At 42.6% G+C, this 14,391-nt stretch overlaps 1 protein-coding gene across 10 annotated transcripts in view; it reads right to left on the bottom strand.

The window, feature by feature from the left end:
* srcin1a (SRC kinase signaling inhibitor 1a) overlaps positions 1 to 14,391 on the bottom strand; it is a 106,411-nt gene extending 92,020 nt beyond the window's left edge. For all 10 annotated transcript variants that reach the window (XM_086066775.1, XM_086066783.1, XM_086066812.1 and 7 more), the window contains exon 1: positions 13,898 to 14,391. In XM_086066775.1, the coding sequence (XP_085922901.1) occupies positions 13,898 to 13,919 (22 nt within the window). In that variant the 5' untranslated portion in view covers positions 13,920 to 14,391. The remainder of the gene's footprint in view (positions 1 to 13,897) is intronic.

The raw sequence follows: 14,391 nt of genomic DNA, 5'->3' as shown, positions 1-14,391 counted from the left end.
CATTCTGATTAATATTGGATTTGTGGAATATGAGTTAAGCATCAAAATCCACCTGTTTTTATCCAGCTCAGGTGACGGCCATTTTGCCACTTCCTGTCGACTGAAAATGTTTTTCAAGGCTCAGGTAACGATCAATCATGGCTCATCTGTTTTCGGAGTTTGGTTATGTGAATTTGGCAAGAAGAGTCACGATTGGTCATTACCTGGGCTCTGAGCAACTGATGTCATTTTCAGTCGACAGCAAGTGGCAAAATGGCCGCACCCTGAGATGGATAAAAACACATGGATTTTGCACCTTTATTTATATTCCACAAACGCTATATTAATCCTAATACCAAGTTTAGACTCGTGTTCTATATACAGAAAATGATTGTGTCAACTTCCCCATTAACTAGTTTTTGCTGCATTTGTTCGTCGGTCACTGTGTATGTTATTAGGTAGAAGCTAGCTTCCTCTTTTTCTCGCTAGCTTGAGGTGGTCAACTCGAGGCCATACAGTGATGCTGTACTCTTTTTGAATTGGAATGAGAGAAGTTAGTTGTTTGGCTGGACATGCCTTAATATTAAAGCCAAGGTGCTACTCCATTTAGGACAGTTTTTTTGAGAAACGTGGGAACGACATTGCATTCAAATGTACCGAACATTGAAATGTACCTTGCCGACCGGGAGCTCAGCGCCCCACAAGACAATGGTGCTCGATCAATATGTAGAGCATAGTCCACGTTTAGCGAATATATTACAAAAGTACAAAAGAGAAGCTGAGAGAAATGTTCTTTGAACAACCACCGCGTCTGCTGCTTTTGCTGTATAGCTGTTCTTCCGTCGAGCAAAAATACAAAATCATCTGTAATCTTGTGTAGGTTTCCTAGACATAAACCCTGACCTCAGTATCGCCAAGCTTTGCACCATTATGTTCCCTCCAAATGAACACGTCAGATATTGAAGGAGGAGGCAGATGGCGAATACAGACGCTGCAACAAAGGACAGAATAACAAACACAATGTTCCGCTATTGTAGTAGACACCCACTGGTTTGTCTGTGGGATCATAGCGGCCGCCTCCTTTCAGCTCAGAGGAACGCTGAAGGTGTGACAATGACTTTTGCTTATTATTGGTCGCCATGCGAATGTCTTTGCATAAACACACAAAAGGGGAGAAACAACAACCGGCAGAGGGAAAATCAGCACAATGTGACGACCTTCAAAGATCCTTGCAGCTTGATGGTAATTGCCTCCTGCTATTGAATGGAGGGGAGGTCAAATGGCCACCGATGAACAATTCAACGAGCTCACTAATGAATTGATCCATTATGTACAGTATCTCAAATCATCTTTGCCCATTAAAATGAATGGAAATGTCATTAATGCATTCCAGCCTTAACTTGAGTCGTACGATCCTGAAGTACTCTTACTTGAGTACGATTTTTGGCTACTCTACCCGCCTCTGATGTTACACTCAATGAAGAGTCTAATTGGTGTGTGTAAATGATTGTTTGTCTAGACGTTTCATTGGCTGATCTGGGGTGTAGCCCTCCCGTCTTGAATTTGAGGTTTTCCATACTTGGTCCCTGACAAATAAACAAATGAACGACAGCGATCCAAATAGGCTGCACATGATTGCAGACAAAAGAAAAAAGCACTCCTTTTTCAGCCCTCTGCTTCTCAAGTACGAAAATTCTCAGCGACAGACTATATTTCTTCTGCCTCTCTTCTTTCAAAAATGTCAATGCCACACACTGGCGTTCGAGCCATGGTTTTGCCGTTAACACGTCGGACTGAGGAGATGGATGCGGCCCGGCTGATCGATGGGGAGGCAAGGAACGCATCGAGCGCTGGATGAACTAAAAAGGGAGCAGGTCCGTCTCAAGGGGGGCGAGGAAGAAGGATGTGACCTTTTCATAGTGGCTGCCCTGATCGTTTGTGGCAGTTGGGTCGGGGCGCGGCTGTGGACTTCGCATGCAATGTTGCGCCTGATCAACTGGAAGACTGGGTGTTGAAAGTCCTGTACTGCTTCTCGACTCATTCCCAAACATTATAATGGATAGTCTTTTTTTTTCTTCCTTTTTTGGTAATGAGATGCCAGACTGACAAAATATTATTTTTTTCCCCGCCTAACTTTCTATTGATTCCTGAGGCTGGATTTATTTTGCAGGTTCAAGTGCCTGATTCCGATTTAATGGCTACATTAATTTTTTTTGTTTTTATTTTTTTAAATCATTATTAGCGATTGACTTTTCAAGTGACGCATATTAAATATGGCTGCGTCTACACGCTGATGGAAAACCGTGAAACACCCCCGCATGACCAGACGCCCAAATAACATAACTCCACAGGCAGGCAGTGATTACATGGAAGTAAACAAATAATAAATAAATAATACATAAATTAAACTTAATCTAACGTTGTAGCATTTTGGCCTGGGCTGATTCTTCTCCCATTGAATTTAAATGAGGGTAACTTTTACATTGCTCAATGACGTGCCATCTGATTCTGCATTCATTTTGCTTGCTTATTTAATAATGGACAAACCTTTAATTTAGCATATTTAATATTCGTAGCATTTGTTGTAGGTTTGGTTTACAGCAGGTGTTTTTAATGTGTTCATTAGGGATATACCGATTATCGTCCTGGCCGATTATTGGCACCAATATTCAGCATTTTGATGAATATTGGCATCTACCTTTTTTTTTAAATTGGACAGTCAATAATAGATTAATTGAAAACTGTGTTAACTTCAGATACCTATTTATTTACATTTTATGTTAACTTTATGGGATGCTGCAGTGTTGACCCTGGAAATACTCAGCACCTTCTGTTTTTGTTTGAAATCAAAATTAGGATAAATGAAAATTTAACATTTCAGATATGTTGAAATTGTTATGGTTGTGCTTTCATTGCGTTGTTTTTTTTTGTTTTTTCAGTCTTTGATTGAGTAGAGGGGCGTGTCCTCCTGCGCCGCACCTGTTTCTCATTCACAAATCAACGCTTCTCCTTGTCGGAGTATTGACCTTAAATTCCTATCTCTAGCTTTGTTTCTTGTTTTCAGTTTCTCACGTGAGTCTTTTGACACGTAGTTTTATGTTGTGTATTCCGTCGTGTACAATTAAATTTGTCAATCTACACCCTTTGTATCTCTGCATTTGTGGGTCCGGTTATTCCGGAAATCATTACAGAAGTTCGGGAAAACTTTATCTACTGTAGAAAACAAAAGGGAACTATTGTGTTTTACGTTTTCATTTAACTTTGCATTTAAGTGACTGGTGACCCTGGGACCTCCCTCAACTTTTGTTAGAATTTTAAAACAAAAATGCTATTGCACAAGATCTGAAAAGTTTAATAAGCAAATGCTTGAAGACAATTTTAACAATACTTTTGGAAATGATGGCAAAATGTTTATCTTTTTAGTGGAAGTCGGCTCCAAATATTGGTTATCAGCCTCCTTGACTACTAATAATCGGTATTAGTATTCGCCATAAAAAAAAAACGGGGGAAAAAACGGTGGTATCTCCAGTGGTATGTGTTGTTTAAGCCAACACAGGTGTGTATAAGTCACCGACATATGTATGTCTATGATGTGAAGTTCACATTGACTGGATATAACCAATCTGTGTGTTTATGCCGCACTTTCATTGCTATAAAAACGTTATGTAACAGGGTTTTATCCATATTTGGAAGAGGCCTGATTCCGATCGAAATCAAAAGTATTTTTTTAATACCATGATGCATTTCCCAATTTGAACCCCACAAAGTACTAATAACCATTTTTTTTTTATCCTTTACGTGCTCGTGTTTTAATCTTTTCTTTTTCTTCTTTTTTTTTCATAATCCTACTTTTCCTCCCAACCCGAACGTGGCTCCTGCTGCTGCTTACCGTTCCCTCAGGAGATGGGTCAAATGCGGATTTTTTTTTTTCGCCCCACTTAGGTGGGTGTAACAATCAGTGGTACTTTAACCTAACCAACCAACAAAAGCCATTCACACTGCACTCAGAGGAGGATGACTGACAGTAACAGGGAGGCACATTTTGGAACATTTTGGTTACGGTATGCAGAAACATGAGCTGGTTTCTAACCTAACCAAAAATGAAGTAAGTTCTTGCTGCAGAGACTTAGCGTGCACTCATTCAAGTATTGATCTGGAGAATGTAAAGCACATAAAAAAGAAACATGGCGCTGCTTTAAAAGCTAACAGGGACGCAGAATGAAAATCTAAATTCTCTCTCTAGCCCAGAGGCAGTTGAGACACGGGGAAGGAAAATTTGTAAAGTGATAGTTCATCAGCGTCGCTTTGGGGATTTCAGGTTGCAGGGTCCGATGAATCGACCAATACAACGCCGAGTCAAGAGGCGAGGAAAGGACGGCGGACGCGTATAGAACCAGAACGCAATGAGTGATAAGTTGGATCCAGTTGGGAACAGAAGGACGCTAATCTGGGCCCGGAATCATCAGCGCCTGCGCCGCCTGCTTTGTATGCCTGCCAGAGCATCTGGGGAACGAAAGTTGATAAGAGGTAGAACGTAGGAGGGAACCATCAGGAGGGGAAAAAGGAAAACTATTACCGCTTCTGCCAGCGCCTCGCTAACGTCGCCAAACTAATTTCCTCTAAAAGCGCCGCTTGCCTCATCGCTCTTTGTTCTCTTAGCGAGCGCTCCCGATTGCCTTGCTGGGCGCAATATGTGTGCTTGGTCGCACACAAGTCAGGAAGTAGTCCTTGACCAGGTGAGGAAAAGCAGCGTGACACAACGTCAGGTGCTAATTAATTCAACAATGATGAAGGCCACATATTGTGGATGATAATATTACAAGAAAATGACAAGCTTTATTTTTAGATCACATTCCGACAGTGAACTATTTCTGATTGCCAATGAAGAGATTTGGTACCCTAGCAGGAAGTTAGCCTTCTATCCATTTTTGATATTGTCCTTGACCTTGCTCTGGTCACCATTAAAATGGAGCCTCTCCAAGCTGACCTTAATTGCGAGGTGGGCTACATAAAAACACACTTTAGAGTCTTCAATGTACTTTATTGTGTGTTTTTGGAATATGCACAGTAAATTTTACTCTGAAAAAGACTATATTCGGTCCCAGTCTAAACAGACTAAACGTTATACTCGGAAGAGAGTAAAAAAAAAAGGGTGGGGGTGAGGGGATCAACAGTTGAGGAACAATCACACAACCTTCAGGTTGGGAGACAACCAACCTTAAGAGACAGTCCTCCAATAAATATAACCACATAGATCGTTTAGAAAAGGTGCCAAATTACAACCAAGTGTTACGTGTTTTAGTTTAGCGACCTCTATCGGCCATGTTGAATAGCATAATAAGCCAAAAAGCTGGACTTATCTCACTGAGCTACTTGGCTAATTGTTAGATGACTTGTTGAACCTTAACCACTGACCAATACCACTCCTACTCTATATTGTAGGTGTCGGGTGGAATCCTTGTACCTCATTTTTTTGGTCTGGGACATACCAGCAAAATATGTTAGCTAACAATGAGTCTAGCATAGCTCAAGTGGTAGAGTGGCTGTCTTCCATGCTGAAGGTTGTGGGATCGTTCCTCAATCGGTGCGTGTTTTATTGTTATTTTAGTGTTTTACTCTCTTCCAAGTGTAAAAAAATTCTCCGTTTAGAGTGGGACCGAATAAAGTCTTTTTCATATTTACTTTTTACAAAATTTACTGTGTGGAAGGAACCCGGAGTAACTGGAAAAAACGAAAACATTTCATCAACACTCGCCGGTTGGTATCCAAAATCCTTACAGACACACTCCATAGGTTTCAAAGAAGATCAACTATTTTTTAAAATCCTTTTTCACTTTCTGTGTCTGTCAAAGGGGGAGTTTGCAATTTAACTTTCTGTCATATTTGTTAAATCTGTGAGAAATAAGACCTGTGGAAAAAAACAGCAGTTGCCCTCCGCCAGTGTTAGGCAGTAACTAGTTACTAGTAAGGCGTTACTGTTATTTAGTTACCTTTTACAATAACTAATACTCTAACGCATTATTTTTTGAAATACAGTAACTCAGTTACAGTATGGTATGTTACTTGATAAATTATTTAATTTAATAATTTAATTATGCGACACTCGTGAGGATAAGCGGTTCAGAATCAAATCATGAATGGATGGCTGCTGTGTACTGTGCTACTTCCTGTTTACAATGGATTGCGAAAAAGACGCATTGTGGGCGGATATCGGATTCGGTAGTCATGGAGTGTCAAGCCGAGCGCAAGACGAGTTTTTCGACGTGGAAATACGCTCGTCACTTTAGCTGAGCATAAAGGAAGTGTATGTCCTTTAAAAAAAAAAAAGTAAAGAGTTACTTTTAATAGTACACATTACCTTTTTGTTTAAGTAATCATCAGAGTAATTGAGTTACTTTTTTAACTGTAACTAGTTACTCTTTTTTTTTTTTGTAACGATCACAACACTGCTTCTCCGCTAGTTTAATTTGCAAGAAACCACCGCACCTGATGAAAAACAACCAATCAGAGACAGAAGGTGGGACTCAATCGGGAGTAAAGGTGTGCCTGCGATGAGTGTGCCTACAAATGCGTGATTGAAACTTTATGAGTCACGCCTTCTACCTCTGATTGGTTGTTTTTCCTATGGCGCTGTGAGTTAAATTAGAGGCACATGATGGGGCCAGTAATGGCTTTTTTTTTATTTAGCACGTTCTACTGTCAAATCACTATGACTATTTTAATAAATGTGTGTGGGGGGGTTATTTTTTCCAGTAACAACACCCCCCCCCCCCCCCCCCCGCCCCTAAACCTTAATTTATCGACATTTTCCAAATTTCCTCTGGCAGAAGCTAAACTTGAGCCATGATGACGTCAATATTGATGTGTAGCCTCAGGATCACTAGAAATCTGCCAAACATCAACATGTGACAGGAGGCTTTACAAATCTGGCACACATATGGTAGAGGCCAATTTTTCTAAGTCCATTACAAAATGATTGAATTTCAAGTCAAAGCTGGTATAATGAGTTTAATAAATGAGAAGAGATTGCTTTGACGCGACGCTCGATCTTAATGATACTTTCAGGCGTGACAACAAAAAAGACAAAACTGATGCTGATAAATGGCTACAGTGATGATATAAAAGTGATGACAAGTCCTGTAATTATTCCATTATTTGTCTGTCATCACTGCGCGCACACATCAAACCTCTCGTGTCAGAGGTGCAGCGTGAGCTGCGAAGAAAAATATCTTTGATAAATGGATGTAATATTTAAACTAGTAAATCATTAACAACCTTGAGACTACAGGGAGAAATCTCTGGAGCAGAAAGCTGAAATTGTGATTTTTAAAGCGCCTGGTAAGACAAAGCTTCACAGAACATGTACAGTCCGCGGCGCTGTATGTTAATTAACTGTCTTGGATGTGCATCAAAAAGCTCCGGCAGGCACTGGTGCAGTCACAACCTGCCGGGACAAGTACGCCGTATGAAGCTTTAAAAGTGGATCTTACTACACGTGCCAACCAAATACGATCAATCTTATTAATGTGTGCATGACTATCAGATTTCATCTCGCAACGCTGCTCCCACAAGGGTCAATTACTATCCGACATGCCCCGAAAACACAGAGAGGGAATGGTTGTCGACGCCTGCCGTGAAACATTGCGTCATCGCCAGCCAATCACAGGGCAGAGCCGGCGGGTCTTTGTGCAGCAGGAGCGAGCAGGTGCACCACGGCCAATAAGTGAGTGTGCAAATACGGCGGTGTCAGCCTACTTGTGATCGGTCTTGAAAATTAAAGCTGAATAAAATGGGAGTTCATGTGAGGTTCGCTGTTTATGCATGTTGGATAAATATCCGAGCCAAACTGCCCACCTGCCTGAGGAAAAGAAGAGAAACAGAAGACGACTAGAATTTAAGAAGCGAGGGCTAACTGATGAAGATGCAAACGCGTGCGGTTGCTAAACACTGTTTTACTGTAATTAAGAGTGCAATAAATGGGAGTAGCAGCAGTAAATCTCATTTTCACTTGATTTGGCGGGATTGATTACGATGTTAGGACCCCATCAAATATTACTGCCATTACAAACGGAGTCATTCCAGGACTTAGGTGACACTTTCAGGGCGGTATTAATTTGACAGCGTGTTTATTCGTTTGGTGGTGTTGAAACTGACTGTGCACTTTCATTGTTTTATATTTGTGACATAAAAGTGGTCTTTCTACAACTTTACTACTGCGTTAGTATATGTTAGGATAGATAACTTTGAGTTACAGTGTAACGTACAAATTCTAGTAGCAATGGAAGTCTGTGTAAAAACCGATAACCTCTTTATGATGCAATGAGGGGGGCCAAGCATTACACCATCTCTTACTACAAAAGTAAACACACTACATTTTTTATTAACACCTCTTTAGGGGCAGCGTGGCTCAGTGGTAGAATGGTTGTCATGCAACCGTGAGGTTGTGGGTTGGATCCCAGGCCATTGTGGCCATGTCGAAGCATCCTTGAGCAAGATAAACCGTTGCTGCATCATCATCATCAGTAGGTGAATGAGTAGTCAAAATGTAAAGTGCTTTGAGGACCCTGTAAGGTGAAAAGCACTATTTCAATGAATTACTATTTGACTAATTCACTGCTCAGGATGTTTACCTGTGTCACCTATCACCAACAAATGCTTAATGAATGACTGCAGAATTTACAAGAAATAACTGGCAAAAAAGTTGCCAGCCAATTCTTGTAAAATTTCACTTAATTAGTGTAAAATTCTATTACAGTATATTATGGTTTGTTTTTTTTACAAGTATTTACTGTATATAAATTACAGTTACAACTAAAGTTGCCAGTAAATTCCTGTAAATAAATAATACAGTATGTCGTTGTAAAAACTATCCATCCATTTTCTTAACCGTTATTCCTCAAAAGGGTCGCAGGGGTGCTGGAGCCTATCCCAGCTGGCTTTGGGCAGTAGGCAGGTTACACCCTGAACTGGTTGCATGGCACACAGAGACAAACAACCACCCACACTCACAATCACACCTAGTGACCGTAACCGGCCATGTATGTCTTTGGAATGTGGCAGACCAGAGCATCCGGGGAAAATCCACACAGGCACGGGGAGAACATGCAAACCACACCCTGGAAGGCCGAAGCCCGGATTCAATCTCACGCCCTCAGCACTGAGAGGCGAACGTGCTAACCAGTCACCCACCGTGCCGCCCTTGTTGTAAAATCAATCGTCGTTCTGCAGCCGAGTGCATAAATGAACGTTAGCTGTAATGTTGCCTGTTTATCGTAGCAATGCGATGTGAAGACGATATAGAGAGATACCCGCCAAAACCCGATAATATTTACAGTATTTACCTGTAATCCACAAATATACAGGCCAAAACATAGTCGGCGTAAAATGTACAGTATTTGACCGCTAATTATACAGCAAATTACTGTACTTTGGTTTTACCCATATTGCACTTTATTTTACCCATTATGCTTTGCTGTATACAGTTAAATACTGTAAAATTAAAAAACAAGATAATGCTGTAATTTTTTGCCGTAGATTTTACAGAAATTTGTTACAGTGTGCAACTAATGCATTTATCAATGGGTAGACATGGAAGAGGGTTTTGAAATTCCTCTTTCTTAACCAGGGGTGGCCAAGTCCGGTCCTCGAGAGCCACTATCCAGCCTGTTTTCCATGTTTCTCTCCACTAACACACCTGATTCATGATCAGGATTGTTATCAGGCTTCTGCAAAGCTTGCTGATGAGCTGATCATTAGATGCAGCTGCGGTGAAGGAGGGAGACACGGAAAACAGGCTGGATAGTGGCTCTCGAGGACCGGACTTGGCCACCCCTGTTCTAAACTATTGTAATGACTTAGAGATAGGTCCCTGTAAGATTTGTGAAATATTCGTTTTTTTGTTTTTTTCTTAGCTAACTGTTTTTAATTTTAACAAAAGGTTCTGGGAACTCCCAGGGTCATTAGCATCATAGCATTAAAAAGTTAAATAAAGTTTTCCAAAGAAAGAGAGTCGATTTGTCTTCTGATTGTTTCGGTGCTCATATTGTCAGAGAACACAAAATGTCAAAATGCTGAAAAATGGCAGGCAATATAGGGAAGTCTGCTTTAAAAACTGTGCAGTAGCAAACAAGAATATAGTAACAGTATCTTTTTAAAGGCTGATATTTTTTGATTGCTTTTCAGCGTCTTATTAACAATATGTACAAAGTCTACTCTTCCACACATCAGTACGCTTTTTCTTTTTTTTTTACTCGCATCTAAAAGTGTCACTGCAGGATGGAATAGAGAGATTTAAAAAGGAGATGAACACGAAGGTTAGCCGGATCAGTCATCTGTGGACAATGGCATCATCGTCGCCAGCGTGAGCCGACGCCGGGTTTAACGCTCCACTCGGCTTAAGCTATTCCCGCGCTCGAGCCTGCTACTGTGACGTCTAATGGGCTTTACTTCCATTCGCCATGGCAGCCGGCGGTTACAAGCCCCGCCTGCTCCGGCAGTGCGTTGCGGCAGATTAGTGATGTTAAACTAATTGCGCTTAATTGCCACCAGTGGCGAGCGTACTTGAAAGTCATGTGGATCGGTATTATAGTATTGTTTAACTCAGGGTTTCTCAAAAATAGGTTAAAAAAAAAATCCGCCCCACCCCTCCCTCCGTTTAGGAGAATGTTTAGGCAACACATGACAAATTTTGGAACATTTTAGCTTCGAACTATTCATTGCGTGACTTTAAATTCCCAAAGAAACCGCAGAGTCAAATCTGTTTTGACAGACACAAGGCTTTAGCGTAATAAAGCATGAAATCAAATAAACTGCCGGGTGCAAAAGGTCTAAACACGCTTAAGTCGGCCGTCACCTGAATGTGACCCGAGTAATCTCTTGAATGAGACAGAAGCAACGGGTGTTTCCCTCGCTGAGGCGGAATAAAAGATTTTAGGGGCTGTTGAGCACTTACGAGCCTCCTAAATGATGACCTTATTCCAGCGCGCCGCCACCGACAAGACCCTCTGCATCTCCGCACCGCTCAGCCCTTCCTCGGCTTTTTCGCTTTTGTGTTCTTTTAAACTTCCTTTCAGTCCTATCATCTCCTCCCCAGGGCCCACTCCACTGTCCGCCTAAATGATGGCTGAGGATCAAGACTTTGAATCCTCACGCAGCACGCCAGTTGTTGTTCACTTTCACACACTCCGTGCTTTTCCCTCCTCTCCGTGTGTCCTTGAATGGACCCCAATGAAAGTAGAATGGCCGAGCAATCCCAATTTGGATCAGCACTAAATGGCCGACCCACATAGTGCGTATTGCCCAACGAAAACCTCATAAGTCCATTTTATGGCCGACATGACGAGATTGCGCATGCACTGCCAAAAGTGTATAGTTGAGCAACCAATAAAAAACAAGGCTGCCAGAACCGTACACAAATGACAAGATTCTTTCCCCACTGTACGAACTAATTCATTGCACGTCGTTTGAATCGAAACCTTGACACTTCATATGTCGGTACCATCGTAGGGCTAGATTCACCATATTTAATGCATCAATGCGTCGCTTGTCCTTTAACCATCATGAGGCTACATGTCACAGGAAGCCATAGAGTAGCACCTTAGCTGTTCACAATGGGTATATACTCCTGCAAGCCTCTGGCCGCATTTTCAGACTGGATTCGGGTTTGAATTTCCCGCCCTCTGTCTGCGGATGTGACGTCATGTGCACGATGTGTACGTGAAGAAGGGAAAATGCCGTTTCATTTTCTGTGGGGGTAGTAGCAATTCGAAAAATACTTTTCTGCGTTAAGCAGCTTTAACTTGAAACACATGAATCTAAAATAATCTCTTCCTGTTGAAATGAATGGAAATGCTGTTAATCTGTTCCAGCTTTCACCAACAAAACAAAAAAAAAAATGCTGTAAATGTTTTTTTAAGAAAAACAGCACTTTGTAATTTTGTACTTTATAAAGACATACAGTAGTGACATAATTAAATAGGATTCAAAATAATTAAACTGTTTTCGTCACACATCTTAAATAGTATGGCAGCCATCTTAACTTCCTTCAGAACATCAGTACAGCATCAATGAACTATATGCCACGGAGGAGGCGGGTCTTCCGACTTCCGGGTTTTCACCCATCAACTTTGTTTCCGTTTCCGGTTTGCGACCTGTAGGCCGCGTCCCAGTACTTGCGCTTCCGCCTTTGTGCCCCTCGGTTGCGCGTTCCCGTCGACGGGTTCGAGGCTGCGAGTGTGTAGTGTCTGTCTTAGTATCCGAAGCATTTCAGATAGCCGAGACGCCCTCCCGCCAATGAGCGGGAGCACACGGTTCGGGGGCGCAGGGGTGGGGGTGCGAGTGTTGGAACGCGGCCAGCAGTGGCCGGAAACGCCGCTAATGTGTAAAACCCGGAATTCGGAAGTCGTGGCATCTACCCCATATTAGTCATTCTTCAGAGAGAATAAAAAAGTACTGTTATATTGTCTTTCTAGCTGTGTTCCTGCACAGTTTGTATTTAATCTGTTGCTTTGAAGGGTTGTAGCACCACAACATAGATGATAATTAGCATTAACATTGAGAAAGTGGACTGAAGGCCTAAGCAATGTGGTTGATTTAAATGCGCAAGATGTTATTACATTTGTTTTAACGTATAGTTTGACGGAAAACTTTAACCTTCAAGTGGCACTTAACACTTGAAAACTTTTTTAGAATTGTTCACTGTTTTCCAGAGTACTAATTGTTGTGAAGTGGGTTGAGTTGTAAGTCTGCGCTCGCATTCAAGGTATAAAATCAGCCAATCGATGGCTCTTACATCATTAGTCAAGTCATTCAAGGCGCGACTGTAGATTGACATATCTGGTGATGAAGTGATTGAATTGACAAATTATGAATTATTTTATAAAATACATCAGTATTTAACATCCATCTATATATTTTTCTATCAGTTTTCTTCAGTGTGGTGTCTGCCCTCATTTGGCATCATGGGCGAGCTGGGCCCCCTCCCAGTTGACTTAAGACAAGAGGTGGGTTACACCCGGACTGGTCGGCACACTCGCAGGGCACCAAGACAGACGGACAACCAATCACACTCACACCTTCATTTAGAGACTTTGAAAAACCGGTGCCCAGAGAAAAGCACAGGTAGAACATATAAGCTCCATGAGAGCCTCCCAGCTGAAGCATACGTGCTCACCACTACTGTGTTCCGCTATGCTGCCGTCAGTATTAACAAAATGTGACATACACAGCTATCATTGGACAGAAATGTGCTTGGCAAAGAAATTAAGGAAATTGCCTTCCTCATCATGATATCTCCATTAAATCAAAACTGAGGTGTTCCACAAAGTTTTGTGAAAAATGGTCATGTCATGGCAACCTTGGTGGAGGTAATCACCCGGACGGACTATCAGTGTTATCTCATTAAGGCTCACCACGACCTTCAATTAGCTTTGTCATTGGAACACCTGCAGTGTGCACCTCGCTGAGAATAAAGGAAACTATGGTGGAAAGAATAGAGGTTGACCTGGACATTCATTAGAAAATACCATCCCCGGCCTCAGAAGGGAAAGCCATTTAATCAGTCGAGATAACAGCCGGCAATTATGAGTCTTCTTGCGTGTTTGGTTGTCTTTCCTGCACCTTACAAGGAAAAGCTTCCGTATAGGGATATTCTGGTCCAGCACACCTGCACACACACAAGCACCACCTGCTTCCAACCTCATTCTGCCCCCCCCACCCCCCATCCACCCCACCCCTCCCTCAAGCACCTCTAACCCAAGCAAAGCTTCACCCGCACCTTACATCCAGCATCGCTCTCCTCCGGATCAGCACAGCCCCCCATCTTAAACAGTGTGACAGTCAGCAGGTTGGATCGCACAACACACACGTACACACACACACACACACACTATAAAAATAAAAAGCTGAAGGTTTGACATGCCTTGGGATGGTGCATTGCCCATGCTGCGTCAAGGAGCGCTGCAGCCGTGACAGTGATCGCGTTTTCCTCCTTCCCGCCTCCTTTTTCGCTCCAAGTAAAGGTCGCTCCTTCGCCTCGCGCCGGGTTCCCGCTTCCAGTCGCTCCGCTCCCGCTCCCTTCCCCTTTTGTCCCTTCGCCCTCGCTCGGACTCCCTTCCCTTTGGCGAGATGGCCGCGGACCAGCGGCGGCGTTCCCCGACAGCGGTATGTGTCTGTGTGTGTGAGTGTGTGCGTGTGCGTGTGTGTGTGTAAGGGAGCGCCCGGGTGGGAGGTGGGGAGAGAGAGAGCGAGAGAGAGAGCGAGAGAGAGAGAGAGAGAGAGAGAGAGAGAGAGAGAGAGAGAGAGAGAGAGAGAGAGAGAGAGAGAGAGAGAGAGAGAGAGAGAGAGAGAGAGAGAGAGAGAGAGAGGTGAGCTCTTCAGAAGCCTTGGGAGAGGGTGCATGCCGGTGCACCGAGC

The sequence above is a fragment of the Leptonotus elevatus genome, chromosome 1 (genome assembly GCF_054856555.1).
Source record: "Leptonotus elevatus isolate MCC_2025b chromosome 1, RoL_Lele_1.0, whole genome shotgun sequence".
In the NCBI taxonomy this organism is placed as follows: domain Eukaryota; kingdom Metazoa; phylum Chordata; class Actinopteri; order Syngnathiformes; family Syngnathidae; genus Leptonotus; species Leptonotus elevatus.
The sequence above is the reverse complement of the archived record's forward strand: the minus strand, read 5'-3'. Positions and strand labels throughout refer to the sequence as shown.